The 17,338-nt window shown below is 36.8% G+C and overlaps 2 protein-coding genes across 5 annotated transcripts; one reads left to right on the top strand and one right to left on the bottom strand.

Annotated features, from left to right (window-relative positions):
* Positions 1-279: 279 nt before the first annotated feature.
* LOC135839659 (2-oxoglutarate and iron-dependent oxygenase domain-containing protein 3-like) lies at positions 280-7,289 on the top strand. 4 transcript variants are annotated; one of them, XM_065355779.1, is made up of 9 exons: positions 280-1,180; positions 1,287-2,023; positions 2,139-2,351; positions 2,454-2,524; positions 3,033-3,229; positions 3,310-3,544; positions 6,074-6,227; positions 6,451-6,577; positions 6,715-7,289. In XM_065355779.1, the coding sequence occupies exons 4-9, from the start codon at positions 2,499-2,501 to the stop codon at positions 6,855-6,857; spliced, it is 882 nt and encodes a 293-aa protein (XP_065211851.1). In that variant the 5' UTR covers positions 280-1,180; positions 1,287-2,023; positions 2,139-2,351; positions 2,454-2,498; the 3' UTR covers positions 6,858-7,289. The 4 variants fall into 4 exon arrangements, with proteins under 4 accessions (XP_065211851.1, XP_065211852.1, XP_065211854.1 ...); XM_065355780.1 differs by having other exon boundaries at positions 280-1,510; positions 1,775-2,023; XM_065355782.1 differs by having other exon boundaries at positions 280-2,018.
* Positions 7,290-7,602: 313 nt separating this feature from the next.
* Positions 7,603-14,777, bottom strand: LOC135839657 (ankyrin repeat domain-containing protein 12). The gene is made up of 7 exons (XM_065355777.1): positions 14,616-14,777; positions 12,559-12,870; positions 11,895-12,423; positions 10,122-11,241; positions 9,819-10,031; positions 8,218-8,469; positions 7,603-7,990 (listed from the first exon to the last, which is right to left on the bottom strand). Exons 2-7 carry the CDS (start codon positions 12,863-12,865, stop codon positions 7,811-7,813), a joined length of 2,601 nt encoding a protein of 866 aa, XP_065211849.1. The 5' UTR covers positions 12,866-12,870; positions 14,616-14,777; the 3' UTR covers positions 7,603-7,810.
* Between the last annotated feature and the right edge of the window lie 2,561 nt (positions 14,778-17,338).

Genomic DNA, 17,338 nt, shown 5'->3' with positions numbered 1-17,338 from the left:
TAGAAATCTACCGTTGTTGTTGTTGTTGACATGACTCGTGACTCACGTTGCGGTTAACGCTACCCGTAACGCTATCGTAACCTAACTCATACGGTTATCGGCGAGTTTGAGACATGCGCGTGACAGCGTGACTGAGGAAACGGAACGGGAACGGAACGTCAAGTAGTCCCCGCACGCATTTAAGCATTCCCTACATCGTTTCAGCAACGCGTACATGCGCGCGCACGCGTATATAAGTAGTTTTCGTTTTCGTCGTTGTTCCGCTGCTTCTATTGAGGTTGCAACTTTTGGAACTAAAAATACTGATAAGAGTGATAACAACTGAAATAGGGGTCTAATGCATTGGGTTATATGGGAGAATGCCGAATTATTGCATTTTTTTATAACTGAAAGAAGTAAAGACTTTTTTAAATGTAAGTACCTTTAGTAGAATTTCACGCTCTTTCATAAAATGTCAACAGAAAAATTCCACGTGAAATAATTTCGGAGATATTGAATTTCAAAGTTTGTGATTCAGTGATTACTGAGTAATCACTATGATCAGTTTAATTGATTTAGCGCTTTTTTATTTCTATATTCGTATTATTCGTGTATTTTCATGATTTTTAATTTGATTGTTAGTTAAATTTCAGTTTAAACTTTACAAAATCTTTAATGATGAAAGAAATTGATGTTAGTGAAAGTGATAGTGAATGCTTTTAGAGCTGTTATCTCTCTTACAAAACAACGAATATCAAATATCTATTCAAAATTATGTACTCCTGTTTCACACTGAAATATAAAACTCATTTTCACAGGTTGGGTATCAACTATTTTAAAATATTATTACTAAAATATAGAAAAGATGACGAAGAAATAGAATTTCAACATTCTTTGAAATTCAATATCTCTGAAAATATTGCACGTAGAATTTTTCTGTTGACATTTTATGAAAGGGCGTGAAATTCTACTAAAGATGCTTACATTTAAATAAGTCTTTACTTCTTTCAGTTATAAAATAATGCAATAATTCAAAATTTTGCTATATAATCCAATACATCAGACCCCTATTTCAACTGTTATCACTAATATCGACACTAGCGCTGCACCAGGGGTTGCAGCCTCAATAGCGTTCGAAAACGAGTTCTTGCAACCAGCAGCGATGGCGGTGTGGCAGGACAGAAGGCTTAGTAATCGGAAGGTCCAGAGTTCGATCCCCGCTCGATTCCAAATTTTTGAAAATTTTTTTTTACCATAAATTTTTTTTCAAGTGTATTTTATTAATATTATTTTTATTTTTCGAATAGTATGCCGAATTAGGCGAGGCGAAGCCGAGCCGTTCATAATTTATATTTCACTCGATCGACATTACTCCCCTTGGTGAGTTCAGACGGAGGCTGGACATTTACCGTGTATGTAGCACTTGCGGTTGTTTATAAAAAAATTGTACTCACGGAGGCCGAAGGCCGAGGGAAGTTAACCGACATAGTATGAACGACAAAGCGACCAGCGCAACCGAGGCGAAGCCGAGGTGAGCAGACACAACGCCCCCCAACACTAAAAACAGCAATACATACGTGATAAATATCCCTTGTTGCTGAAATGCATGTAGGGAATGGTAAAATGCGTCCCCGCACCGCACCAACCCGGATGGCGTTGTTTTTGTGTATTTTTTTTTTTTTTTTTGTTGCAACTTGTATTATCAAAAAATTCAAAAGTTTGAATTATTTTTTGTAATAATTCGAATTTAAAATAATTAATTAATTATGCTCGGCATGATTTTTGGCGTTTGTAGTAGAATATTTCGGCGAACAGAATCGAAAATTACCATCAGGTAATTGATACGTACAATGTCTTCGCTTAGAGCCGGCGTAGTGCGTAGTAAAATCAGTACTTATTGTACGAATGCGAAATTGCTTAATCAATAAATCACTCGCGTATTTTTCACGTTCAACGGTAATTTTTCCATCAACGCGAGCGAAAGGAATCGAAGACTGTGTGCTATTCTATCCATGTTCAGAAGATCTTCTATATATACGGTATAGTAGGTATCGTATTTGTTTTTACACGGTTTGGCGTACATCGTACGGTACTGGTAATACAACACGGCACCGCCGAAATACCTACCTACCTCCTAATATGACGTTTCGATTTTTTAGGCTGAAAAAGCGACGATGGCTGCGTCGTGTACACAGTGAATGTTGTGATACGTAGCTGATATCGTACTACCATGGATCGGTGAACTTGAAAAATCCTACCAAATGGCCTCGATGAACGCTCCAGCATCAGCGGAATCGTAATTCGTAAGTGACACGAAAGTAGATTCATTCGATCGTTCCGAAACTCGCTGAAATGTTGCATTTAAGCAATAGGTAGGTACCTTAATAGTTGGATGAAGATGTGGTGTCGTTCTGCTAGCTGCGTTTTTTTTGTTTTTAATTTTCTGAGCGATTGAATAACTCTCAAATTTTTAGATCCAGTTGAGCTATAGCGAGCCGTATGACTTGGTGGAAGAAGAAATGGTAAAAAAGAAGCGCTTGGTTAGGTGAGTGTTGAGTGGCAGCCAGCAGCCGGCAGGTAACTCGTGTGGCATATGGCAATTGGCTTTGGTATGATCGCCTGCGCCACCGTAATCGCTTGTCGATTGCTGGCTGTCGCCTACTGCTTAGTACATACATAGTTGTCGAGTATCCGGATGGATACGAAACTGATGTCCGATGATCCGGATATGGTTCCTACGTCAGTAAAGCTAGTGAAAAATTGACCAACGTCCACTTTTTCTGAACTTTGAATTTGAAGATTCTAAATTCACTATCGATGCGACCACGACCACCGTCATTTTTGCTTCAGATATAGATTTTCACGTTGACAAATTTTTTTCAAAAGGATCGCAATTATTTTAGTTGAACTTGAATCGCCAAGTATCCGGATGGATAATCGACAACTTTGCGTGGTGTGTTCTTTGAAAAGCGAACGCATCATTACGAAAAGATAATTGTCAGGTAGTTTAATGTATTTTTTCGTGCCTTTATTTGGCAATATTCAAATTACAGCGATTCGGTTACATTATTCGTACGAGTTACGTGGCTGGTATGTTTCGTCGTCGGCAGCATGGTTTTATACTCGGCGTTCAGAAGAGAAGAGCAAGCCTACAACAGACTATTCGCCGAGCAAGAAAAAAAGTTCGAATTCAAAGCTGTCCATGTCGCGTGTTCGCCCAAATATCTAAGAGATATTAGCAATTATCCGGGTAAGTCTATTAACGATCTATGTACCTACTTGTTGGAATCGCAGCGGCGACTCTGTTTATGTGGTGTACGTATTTTGCAGGATGTAAACCAAAAAAATGCGGAAGATATGTGATGGATAATGTGGTAACTAGCAACGAGGTCGACGTAATGCTAAATTTGGTTAGACGTGGCTTATCGTTCGGCGGATCTTCCGGAGGAGCTTCTATATTGGATCTACACACGGGCGCCATGTCGAAAGGAGTTCATTTCGTCAATCTTTACAAACTACAATCGCCGGATAAATTATTCAAGGTTTCCGAATTGCAAGTATACAAGTGAGTGTCGTCGAATCGCGATATCAATTCATTTCGCTAGTATCCGTACGTACTTAACAGGTAGGCTTACTGTACGTACTGTACTGACAAGGGAACCTCTTGAGGTATCCGCCTTCGATTTGAACGGGACTGCGATTTTTGGAAAGAGCATGTTCTAAAACCCCCAAATCCAAATTTTCAGCTGCCCAAGTTCATTTTTCGATTTTTGGCGAATTTTTGAAAATCCAAAATTGACTATTTTGGTGATTTATGCTTTTTTTTAAAAAAGTACGTACTTGATCAGTAAAAATGTTCATTATAAGTCCTAAAACTGATATTAACCCCTCAAATCCAAATTTCGGCATTTCCAGCCATTCTGGAGCCTCCAGCGCTATTTTTCAATTTCTCCAGAATTTTGAATTTGCTCCAGAAAGCGTGAATATGAAGTTGGGCAGCTAAAAATCGACTTGTGTGTTATACTCGATCTGTTTAACGAGTTTATCCACATTTGAGTCGATTTTGGGAGGGACACCTCAAGAGGGGTTTTTTGACCACCTTTTTTCATAATGAGAAATCCAAAAAATCAAAATTTTACCGTTTGAGAAGAACTTTTCGAAATTTGCGCGAATCGCTGTATTTCGAACACAACAAATCCCCTGAGGCCGAGTTCCGCCATTTCCAGCCATTCTGGAGCCTCCAGTGCAATTTTTCAATTTCTCCAGAATTTTCAATTTGCTCCAGAAGGCGTGAATATGAAGTTGGGCAGCTAAAAATCGTGTTGAGTGTTATACTCGACCTGTTTAACGAATTTATCCACATTTGAGCCGATTCTGGAGCGGACACCTCAAGAGTGGTTTTTTGACCAGCCTTTTTTCAGAATAAAAATATTCAAAAATCAAAAATTTTCCGTTTGCGAGAAAATTTTTGAAATGTGCGCGAATCGCAGTGTTTTGTCATGAACTAACCCCCTGAGGCCGAGTTCCGCCATTTCCAACCATTCTGGAGCCTCCAGTGCAATTTTTCAATTTCTCCAGAATTTTCAATTTGCTCCAGAAGGCGTGAATATGAAGTTGGGCAGCTAAAAATCGAGTTGAGTGTTATACTCGACCTGTTCAACGAATTTATCCACATTTGAGCCGATTCTGGAGGGGACATCTCAAGAGTATTTTGTCATTAATTAACCACTCGAGAGCGAATTTTTGCCATTTCCAGCCTGTCTTGGGCTTCCCTTTAATTTTTGGATATTTTTATTATGAAAGAAGCTGGTCAAAAACCCACTCTTGAGGTGTCCCCTTCAGAATCGGCTCAAATGTGAATAAATTCGTTAAACAGTTCGAGTATAACGCACAACTCGATTTTTAGCTGCCCAACTTCATATTCACGCCTTCTGGAGCAAATTGAAGATTCTGGAGAAATTGAAAAATTGCACTGGAGGCTCCAGAATGGCTGGAAATGGCGGAACTCGGCCTCAGGGGGTTTGTTGTGTTCGAAATACAGAGATTCGCGCACATTACAAAAATTTCCTCACAAACGGAAATTTTTTTTTTTTTTGATTTCTTATTTATGAAAAAAGCTGGTCAAAAACCCACTCTTGAGGTATCCCCTCCGGAATCGGCTCAAATGTGGATAAATTCGTTGAACAGGTCGAGTATAACACTCAACTCGATTTTTAGCCGCCCAACGTCATATTCACGCCTTCTGGAGTAAATTTAAACTTCTGGAGAAATTGAAAAATTGCACTGGAGGCTCCAGAATGGCTGGAAATGGCGGAACTCGGCCTCAGGGGATTTGTTGTGTTCGAAATACAGCGATTCGCGCAAATTTCGAAAATTTCCTCTCAAACGGTAAAATTTTGATTTTTTTGGATTTCTTATTATGGAAAAAGGTGGTCAAAAAACCCCTCTTGAGGTGTCCCTCCCAAAATCGACTGATCGACTCAAATGTGGATAAACTCGTTAAACAGATCGAGTATAAGACACAACTCGATTTTTAGCTACCCAAGTTCATATTCACGCTTTCTGGAGCAAATTCAAAATTCTGGAGAAATTGAAAAATAGCGCTGGAGGCCCAGAATGACTGGAAATGGCGAAATTTGGATTTGGGGGGTTAATATTAGTTTTAGGACTTATTTTGAACATTTTTACTGATCAAGTACGTACTTCTTAAAAAAAAAGCATAAATCACCAAAATAGTCAATTTTGGATTTTCAAAAATTTGCCAAAAATCGAAAAATGAACTTGGGCAGCTGAAAATTTGGATTTGGGGGTTTTAGAACATGCTCTTTCCAAAAATCGCGGTCCCGTTCAAATCGGAGGCGGACACCTCAAGAGGTTCCCTTGTGAGTATAGCCTGATGTAAGTACCTCTAGCTACAGGCTGCGCAGAAATATCGAGTACCCAAAAGAAATTTTTTTTTTGAAAATGTAAGTTGGCAGCTCGAACATAGATGCATATTATGATTGAAAGACAAGTATAGATTTAGATAGGTACTCGTAAGCGCATCAACGAGATCGGTCGTCGTTTTATTGAAATTTTTGTTTTTTGTGTACAGAAAAGTACGAGAAAAAATTCAAAATGCTCTCGCTTCCAAGTTTGGAATTTTACCAAACAAGGTTTATTTAACGAAACCTACGTTTTTCTCACGTCTAACTAATAAACCACCTCTATCCGGCAACGACGAGTATTGGCATCCGCACATCGATAAGGTAATAATAGTTTTTTTATTTTATTTTTTTCAAGAGTTCTGCTGGGAGTTTGTTAGTATAGAATATTATTACATACGTATGGTACAGCCATCGATGCTCCTGAGAATTTACTGCCGGAGACACCCGCCTTTGAATGGCGCATGGTCATTAGTCATTATGTCATTATGTATACCACTCATACTCATATATGTTATTGTATGGTACACGTATTATTCCATTTCAGGAAACCTACCCTTCATTCCATTACACAACATTACTCTACTTGAACGATTACGGAATCGATTTCAACGGAGGTCAGTTCAATTTCTTGGAGAAAGGTAATTCTACCAGCGCTGTGCAGCCTAAAAAAGGTAAGAAAACACCTTTGCACTTGATAAGTAGGTGCTTCTGAGTGTTCACCATTTCAATAATGTAGAAATACTACATATGTAGGCAATACATAGTTTCAACTGTCCATTTAAACGTAATAAAATGTCTTGGTGCGTAGGACGTGTTCTATTGTTTACATCAGGCCACGAGAATATGCATTTTGTCGAACGAGTTACACACGGTGTCAGATTTGCCATAACAATTTCATTTACTTGTGATCCTAAAGAAGCGATACCAGATCCTTCAACCAAGTTGCGTTAAACGCAGCACTCTCGATCTCGGTATCAAATGATGCTGGCTATAGTACATACAATGCGAATGCATGATCGAGTACGTTGGGTACAGGCAAAGTGGTCAACCCTGTCTCGTGTCAGTGTATAGTATGTAATTAATTTTTTTTGGATTCCGATTCAAAAGAAAACTAAAAAACAAAATTCTTTTTACGCTTGTTTTTATTTCCTCGCTACTAGGTATTTATGTATTTTGTTGTTCCTTCCACTTTATCATTTTTTATGTACAAAATGCAAGGTCCTGGTGTAGTATTAATATGTCTGTGTACATGTGATACAAATACTACACAGACATGCAGTATTACATTCTCGTATTATCTACCTCTTAAGTTTTGTGTTGTGTACAAACTGATTTGCGTGTTACATTTTTCATTTCTCAAGTACAAATTAATGCAATGTGTAATGTTATTAGTAATCGATTGATCCCTTAGATGATTTTATACAACTTTGATTTCTCAATCCTCAAGTGTTTACTGATGGTCAATAAATCAACTCATGATTGAGAATTCATCTCTTAGAAGTATTTATTGAATCAAAACACCCTCCTTTGAGTGTGGCCATACTTGAAAACAGATCTTACAATTTTTCAGGAGTGATATTCCACTTTTAAGTGAACTATTTTTGTAATTTTGGACTTTATTGGGCAAACGCATATTTCATCATCAGCTCAATTTTAACTGCAGCAAATTCAAAATTCAATTGTATCAACACTGAAATTTTACAGATAAAATTACTTTATTCACGAAAGTTTCTCTAAAAAATTGTATAGGTACATATTTGTTTACAAGTGGACCAATAATATCCCTTACTTACATACTTATAAACTAATTTATTATACATTATGTACACCACACATGTGTTCAAAGTGAAAAACATTGCTGGCGAGTCAAAAATTATCATTTTCTACAGTGGATAGGTTGATTTTCATTCTGGTAACAGATCAAAATCGTCGCTCACACTAATCATAGGAACATGACTTTCATCAATTGGAACAGTATTCTTTTTCTTCCACAGGCCTAAAAGACGCATTTTCAAGTCCCAATTGAATTTTTGAACCGCATTCAAACTCTCGGCTTCTTTATGATGGCGAGCCAACATTTCTTCCTAGAAAATCAAAATGAAACAGTGGCTAGATTGAGGGGTTTCAAGGTAAAAAAAAACATGCATGGGTTCTATCTGCTAGGTAAGCGGCAATTTATTGCACATTGTTGGAAGTTGAGTAAACTTTTGTCATCAGAATGAGGAACCATAAATAGGTGGGAAGGTATGAGGTAGGTGTAAGACTAGCAATGTACTTTGATTGCGAGGTCAGATTGCCCCTATTTGCTCACCTTAATTTTCTCCCATTTGTCATCTACATCTTGCAACCATGAAATGAATAACCGGCCATTATAACGAGACCTGGCGTTGCGATCTTTCTCTTCTTGCTCGGGAGTGATGACATTATAAACCTCTTCATCCTTCAATATGGTGCAGGCTGAAAAGGGCAACGCTTGGTTGGCCAAAGCTCTGGCTGCTCTGCCATGTACTCTCAGTATTTCTTGTTCCACACTCAGGACCAGCTTTTCTTTTTCTACCACATGCTGCGCATAAACAAAGTATAAATGCGAGAATTATACATAGACATTCGAATTATACTACCTATCTGAGCAGTACATATTGCAGAGTATCAAAAATAAATGAGCATGATGAGAAAATGGGTGTAAAGTCTCTTCTCATAGGAAAGTTTTGACTTACATACAAGTTATGGATATGTTTGTTGCTAAAGTCAACTTAATTTTTGAAATCCCAAATTTTAAAAAAGGCCTGACAAAATTTAAATACAAATAGCAAATCTGGCGAACTATTAGAAAATCACTACTAAAAGTTTGATGTACATAATGTAATTTCAGATTTAAAATGCTTCAAAATAAGATAAATTTCCAAGACTGACATGCTGTTGTGGATACATTGGAATTTTTATCAAGTCTGTATTTTTTCAAAGTTTTCAATAACTTGGTGTAATGCCATGAACTTCATACAGAGAAATACCAAATTTTGGATTGGCTCAGCTGCTGCCACCAATTTGTTTTTTTACTGGGCCTCTGAAACTGTTAGCCAGAATCATCAAGCCCCCTGATGCCAAATTTTTTTCAGGTCAGTCATCACTAAAATGTGGTAATTAATACTGTAAGTACTTAGAGCCAGGTAGAATATAAAAACTTCTTATATCATACCTACTATTACTTTACAGCCCGAACCTTGAGTTCTTCCTTCTACCCCACATGTCTAAGTTTTAGAAAATCTGATTCAAAACATGTTTACAATTTCATTCTGCTTCTACATTTTTAATAGGTACCTACTGTGATTCAAATTTTTATGACTAAAATTTCATTTTCATCCTCCTAAAGTCCAAGAAAAGCATGAACATTCAAAGTAAGCATTTTTACTTGAAATAGTTGGGTAATTTTGAATTAATTTTGCTATCACACAGAGGGTACCACCACTACCCACAATTTGAGAAAGTTCAAGCTGCCATCATAAATTGAATTTTTTGTTAGTATCACAGGCCACTAATGAAAAATCATAAAATGCCACCTCTGACAAAAAGCTTGTTGCTGTGTGATACCAACTGTAATATCAAAGTTTTTTTTTCATAACTTTCTTCAAATTTGAATGTTTCACTTTCACTCACTAAAAAAAAATACATGGACCTGAATGAATGAGAACAAACCCTGTTCAGAAATATTTAAAACAATAAAAACACTAATGTCAATAACGTCATGCACCATGCAATCTGCATATAAATATATACAATACCCATCAACATCATTGCCAATCATGATGCAGAATGTGAAATGCAAATAAAACAGCTTAAAAGCATATAAATGGATTCATAAATATGTGGCACATGTTTGTATGTGTATGGCTAAAGCATAGCATGACAACACACCTGCATACGCAAGCTGTAGCGTTCCGCCTCTTGTTCCTGATACAAATCTTTGAGCCTATCATCAATTCCCTCTGGTGGTTCTGCATTGCGCCGTTTCAGCCTGGGTATTGAATTACCAGCTAATGTGTATGTACATCGATTCATCAGGTAATCTTTGAATCCTTGTGGAGGTTTGGGTTGTATTGGAAATAATCCTTTACGTTTCACATCTATCTGTAGTCAACAACAAATTTACCTTGTTTCATTATGGATGTACATATGTACCTACTATGCAAATAATATGGTAGATGTAGTGCACCATACCTGTCTCCTAATGTCCATAAACATTTGATAACAATTTGTAACAGGTACTTCATGGGGATGTGGAGCTGAGCCAAAACTGATGGAATGATCCAATTCGGTCGTTGTGTGATTGATTTCTTGCTTTGATTTTAGCTTCCGCTTACGAGGATGTAGCTCAACAACTGGCACTGTTGCTTCTTTATTTTGTGTATCAGTTATAGAAGTCACAAAACTAGTAGCTGAACTAGTGATTGCGCATCTAGTATCACTATTTGTACTACCTTTATTACTGTCATCTTCCAAATCACTCTTAGTCTTACTGTTGTTACTGCTACTGCTGTGTAATTCAGGTTTCATTTTTGTTGTTCCTGAATTACCACCAGCTTCAGTTTTAGTGCTACCACTTTTAGCACTATTAGATTCTGTTTTTGATTTGACAGATCCCCCACCATCATTTCCATCTTCTTTATTACTGCTCAAAGTAGCACTACTCATGAATGTGTCACCAGAAGGAGACATTTCCATAGTAGCAGGAGATGAATTTCCACTAGTTTCACTGCTGTTACTACCACTACTGCATTCTCCACTGTTGTTGGTCCTACCAGTTGTCAGATTACTGTGAGTAGTGATATTGCTGGCTGCAGAACTGTTGTTGTTTGAGCTACTGCCACTACCTCCGCCACTGCTATTATTTGTGGAGGTGATGGAACTAGTAGAAGTGGTATTAGCAAAAGTGGTAGCATTTGTAGCAGAGGTTGAACTACTAGAATTGCAAATAGCAGCCCTAGAACCATTGTTATTTCCAAGGTTACTCCCATTATCAACATTGTTGGGGTTATTCATGACATTGTTACTACCACTGTTGTAATTCACACCAGAGTTGCTGGCAGTGCTCAGGCTACTATTACTACTGCTGCTGCCATTACCACCAACACCCATACCACTTGCATCACACTTGCTCATGGATGTAGTAGAGCTGTTGTTGTTATTGTTGATATTAGTGCTACTGCCAGCTAGAATACTATTGTTGTCTCCATTACTGGAATGACGAGTCGCATCAGTATTGCTGCTACTAGTGTTACTAGCAGCGCTATCATCACCATTGTTGTTGCCATTACTACTGTTCAGTGATATTTTGTGGCTGAAAATTTGAAATAAAAATCATTCGAGTCACAAGTGAAAAAATATTACAAACAAGATGTCCCCCCCCCCTCCCTGTACCCTCCACTAATCCACCAAAATAGGTAAACTTTCCAAAAATTGAGCTGGGAACTAACCACCTACCACACAGTGTACAGTGATTTCTGTCTTATTAGACCTCTGACCTTTAAAAACATAATTGAGAATAATGAAGAGGTAATAAAGTGTCCTAAATGTGTGTTTATAGTGTATGGAGGTTCCACAGGTTTGGGCTCACTGAAATGTAATAGATGACCATAAATTTACAACAACTGATCATATGCGTAACCAACACTCTACTGTACTTAACAAACTGAAACCCTCCTGAACGCTACAGCTTCATTAATTGTTTCTCCTCCAAGTTACTTTTTCTGTTTATGAATTATGTATTGAACAACCCTCATATTCTACTATAGTGGATAAGTTATTTATGATTTTTTAGCTTGAAATTGAAATTCATTTTACTAGATGAGAAATGAGTGCATGGAGGGTGAAATGAGATAGCAAAGATAGCAAATTGTTGACTAGTTTCATGTGTTGTTGGCAGAAAATGTGTACTCAAGTGTATACAAGAAAAAAATAAATAATAATCAAGCCATATCTGGAGATAGCTACCTGTTTGTGCTGCGTAAGACCCTCTGCTGAATTCTTTGCTCTTCATTAGATAGATTTGCAGTAGATGAGGTAATTGATGAGTCGTCATCTCTGATGGTGTTCATAATATTAGGACTATTAGGAGATGTCAGAGACACTGCACCAGTCTCATCACTCGGTACAACAATGTAAGGTAGACCTCCATGTTGTCTAGTCACCATTTTACCATTTCTATTGCCCTGTTCCCCAGCTTCCCCAGATGGTATAACAATCTTTAATGGTGGCACTTTTGGACCAGGGCTGTCAACACCGCATCTGAATGGGTCATCATTTTCTGAAGAGTCGCATTGTGTTGTTGTAGGTACCATCATCGATGAGGTATTTGCTGCAACTGCTGTTGTCACTACTGACAATGTTGATGTTGTTGGATTTGTCACCGTCATTGATGCTGTGCCACTTGTAGTGGCATTGGTCACTTCAAATGTAGACATGGTTGTAACACTGGCCACATTTGTTTTCAAACTTCCAACATTTCCAAATGGGTTTTTACCTGTGAGCAGAGAAAGAGAAACAAAAGACCAACATTAAACCATTGAAAATACTCCAGCATCCAGCAACATGGCTGAGATAGCATCAACACTAACAATAGCGTGTGAAAGACTGAAAGTGAGAAAACATTACATACTTTTAAGTGAGATATCTTCTTTTTTCACATTTTGGTCATCTTTCTTGTGACTGTAACTATCTTTGCGAATGTGATCATCTTTATCAATTCTCCTTTTGACACGTTTTCCTTCCTCTTCTTGGTCTATGGATGCAGATGACCGTCTACTTTCAACTTCCACATTTTCACTCACTGTACTTATGCCGCTGCTATTTGCTTCATCCTTAGCAATATATGCGTTATCCTCATTTTTCTTCTCTGGTGCACTTGAGGCTGTACCACCACTGCCTCCAATACTTCCTTTCAAATTTCTATCTTCCAAATCCATGTTCTCTGAAAGTGTAACAGAATACATAATTATGAGCACTGTTTTTTTGGTCGATCAAAATTAAACTCCATAATATAATTGATATCTCCATATTTACTGAAAAATGTTTTTTCATTTTTTTTTTTTTCAAGAAAAAATTGAGTTTTTGTCAAGTTATGGTTTGGTTAATAAAAATAACATTTTCGTTTTTTGACTCATTTTACTGATTTCAGTGATTTTAAAAGTTTGAGGAAAAAATATGCAACATTTGAAAACACAAAAATTATGAAAAAAATTGATTGTCTCTTTAAATAACGATGTTCTCAAAGTTATTTTTGATATTCTCGCAGTTCAGGGCGCCTATTCTTGAAATTCTTTATCCCTGTTATTTGTGCAATTTGAGTTATCCCAAAATTGTCGTTATTAGTGTAATCTATGTTATCTAAAATTGGTATTCTTGAAAAAAAATTTTAACGAAAATTTTGCGTGCTAAAAATAGTTTATAAAAGCATTTCTTTTCACCTCTATAAATCCTTACAACATTTTTCACTTTAATCAGACCCAAAACTTCAAAACTGGAGTAAAAAATTGATTTTAAGCTGAGCTGAAATTTCTAAAATTCAAGATCTCCTTAGCTTATCACATTTTCATTGGACAACTCCACTTTCTGCACTGAAATTTTCTCTTAGCCAACTGTCTTTACAAGAAATAACACTCATAACGTTCATAACGACACCTTTTTGATCTCGCTATCCGCGCTATTTATTGCACAGATAGCGACAGATAACCCACCATAAAGAATTTCAAGAATACCCCTATACAAAAAAAATAACACAAATTGCACGAATAACGGGGATAAAGAATTTTAAGAATAGGGGCCCAGAACTCATTTTTCTATCGGATGTCTGCTTTTTGTCTCCAAAAATCTATGGCATTTACGAAAAAAATTACGATCAACAAAATTATTCCACATAGAACTAGTGACACTAACAGATTTTACCTATACCTATCAAAAGGTCTTTGATTTGAATGTTTAGGATTAACCGATTAAGTAAGTAGGTACCTATTAGTATTTGAATGAAAAAGCCAATTTGGAAAATTTTGCCAAAATTATCGTGAAAGTTGTGATAATTGGGGTATTTCGATACCCTGTTCACGAAATTAGCATCGACTTTTTCAAAATAGATTTTTAGCTTTAGTAAAATAATTTTTAGTGAATTCGAATACATGATGCCAGTGATGCCCACTATTTCAAATGTGTCGCTAATTGTAAAATAAAAATATACACCTTTCTATGCATGAGGGAACGCATGATACTGGGCAGTGGACCTGGACTTGCAGTTTGCGGAGCATCCATAATAAAAACATAATCATGATGATTCGATGAATAGGTACATAATAACTACAAGTTACAATCGAATGACATACAAGTATAATGGGTAGATCTATATACTTTAAGCAACCAAATTTTTTTTTAGAACGTTCGAACACAATAACTTTGAACCAGAATTACGAAAGTTTATGAAAAGTGTTACACACAGTAGCGATCAAAAGCAGTTCATTGTGAATTTCATAACACTAACACCCATATCGGAATTTAGTTGGAAAATAGGGTATTATTCAAGTAGCCTACTCCTCTTGGCTTCGGTATTTTCAAGCATAATATACTATGAAATGACACTTCGTTTGTTTCAAAAGAACTTTGGTTATTGAAATCGTATGTGTTTGAGTGTGGCTCAGAATCATAGATACATAACAAATGAATACTTACAGCATTTTCCAGGTTCTCCTTGTATTACCTATTATTCAACACTTGTCAAAAGAATCTCGGAATAATTTACTCGCGAAGTTTTCAAACTTCCAATTTAATTAATAATTATTTTCTTCTGCTTTCTTAGTTCTTATCACTTGATATCTGCGTACGGCAAAGTGTAAACACAGAATGGATGCTAGGTCACGCTCGTCACCTTTTACGAAGCTCGTCACGCCCATAGCGGTCCCGTTACAGTTATGGTTACGCCTACAGTAGCCCTATAGACAGTAAAGGGAAGACTTCGCACTATCGTTATAAAAATGTACATTTTCCGTGCGCAAGGTTTTCGTAATCGCGAAGTTGCATGCGCGAGCGCCCTCTATAATTCACAGCGCGAGAAATGTACGAACTACGTAGATTCAAGAGCATCGCTATAGAATCGCGAAGTTACATGCGCGGCGCCCTCTACAAATTCTTCAAAACCTGGCGTCCGAAACGCGACTGGTTTTGATTTAGTCCCGCTTTGAGTGCGAAGTCTTCCCTTTACTGTCTATAAGTAGCCCGTAACGTAATGAAGAAAAATATTTCAATCACATTGCTACATTAGCGCCCCATGCGTTCAAATATCCAACTTAACAAACAAGTTTTTTACTTTTTTTTTTCAAAAAATTAAAAATTTGAAAAATTTCATCACTCGAAAAGTCGAAATTTATTTCAAAATTGTTATCGATAAAGTTCAAAAGATGATAATTTTTCATATAAATTGTCTGTAATTTGTACGAAATTAATGATAAATGCTGCAGCAAAGCTCGTTACTTCTCTTCTCTAGCCCTGTGCATTCGTTCCTAGCTTTTACGAATTTGACTTATGCGATGGTAAGCTTTTCACTATCACTTGAGATGGATTGTTTCGATGGAGAACTCGATTATTTTTTTCCATACTGTACTCGAAAAAGAGTAGTTGCTGAAATTGGCTAGTTAGTCCGGCATATGACAATAGGAGTAGTTGCACCCCCTCCTGCCGATCCTCCGGAACAAATTTTTTCTTAGAGGGGACATCCTAAAAATTTATCACCTGTCAAAATTTCAAGTGCTAAAGTGCATTTTCGATTTTTGGTGAATTTTTGAAAATCCAATTTAGGCCAAAAATGAGGGAAAAAATCAAAATTTTAACCAAATTGACCAAGAAAGCTGAAATTTGGGATATACCCTATTTTCGACATTCCAAATCGATTGGAAACGGTTTCAACCCGTTTTGAGCAGTTCTGAAGCCTCCAGCAGATTTTTGAAACTCGAAATTCCCACAAAATTCCATCAAATTGGAGTTGTAAAGCTGAAATTTATTCTAAAAACTAATTTCAATACGCTACGAAGTACTGCAGGTAAATTTCAATTCGTTTTGGATCCTCCAGCGACTTTTTGAAAATTCCTAAAGCCTCCAGCAGATTTTTGAAACTTTAAATTTTCACAAAATTTCATCAAATGGAGATGGAAAGCTGAAATTTATTGTACACTCCAATTTTAACACACTTTGAAAACGACTTTTGGTGGATTTCAAGTCATTTTAGAGCCTCCAACAACTTTTTTGAAAATTACTAGAGCCTCCAGTAGATTTTTGAAACTTGAAATTTCCCCAAAATTTTATCAAACCAAGATGGAGAGTCGAAATTCATTCTGCAAAGTAATTTCAATACGCTACGAAGTTGACTGCTGGTGAATTTCAAGTCGTTTTGGAGCCTCCAGCAACTTTTTGAATGGTTGTATGACGTTTTTTTGGAAAATTTAAATTTCCTAAAAGTAGCTGGAAGCTTCAAAACCATATGAAACCACCATGTAGTCTGCGAAGTAAATTTCAGCTTGCCAACTCCATTTGATAAATTAATGTTGGGGAAATTTCAATTTTCAAGTATAAAAAATCTACTAGAGGCTCCAGTAATTTTCAAAAAAGTCGCTGGAGGCCCTAAAATGACTTGAATCCACCTGAAGTCGTCTTCAGAGGGTGTTAAAATTGGAGTGTAGAGTAAATTTCAGCTTTCCATCTCCATTTGATGAAATTTTGTGAAAATTTAAAGTTTCAAAAATCTGCTGGAGGCTCTAAAACGACTTGAAACTCAGCTGCAGTACTTCGCAGCGTATTGAAATTAGTTTTTAGAATAAATTTCAGCTTTACAACTCCAATTTGTGGGAATTTTGTGGGAATTTCGAGTTTCAAAAATCTGCTGGAGGCTCCAGAACTGCTCAAAACGGGTTAAAACCGTTTCCAATCGATTTGGCATGTCGAAAATAGGGTACCTATATCCCAAATTCAGCTTTCTTGGTCAATTTGGTGAAATTTTGATTTTTTCTCTCATTTTTGGCCTAAATTCGATTTTCAAAAATTCACCAAAAATCGAAAAACGCACTTTAGCACTTGAAATTTTGACAGGTGATAAATTTTTGCATGATCTTTCGATCTATCTTTGTAAAGTTTGAAAAAGTTCGCGCAAGTCCTATGTTAAAACGCAAAATCTGTGATTTCGGCTGACCTGTCAATCAAAATGGTCGCCATTTTGTAAGTAAGGCCAACTTTTTTGCCTGGCAAGTTTGCTTTAAAATGTTCCTTAGGATATCCACTTTAAGAAAATTACTCCTATTGTCATACGCCGGACTAAGGTTCTTGAACTGGTTTTCAGATTGTTAATTTGTTAGGTTGTTTCATTCGCTTCCATGCAGTGTGTGTTCCTACGACCCAACACTGATTGC

Source organism: Planococcus citri, chromosome 3 (assembly GCF_950023065.1).
Source record: "Planococcus citri chromosome 3, ihPlaCitr1.1, whole genome shotgun sequence".
Classification (NCBI taxonomy): Eukaryota; Metazoa; Arthropoda; class Insecta; order Hemiptera; family Pseudococcidae; genus Planococcus; species Planococcus citri.
The sequence above is the reverse complement of the archived record's forward strand: the minus strand, read 5'-3'. Positions and strand labels throughout refer to the sequence as shown.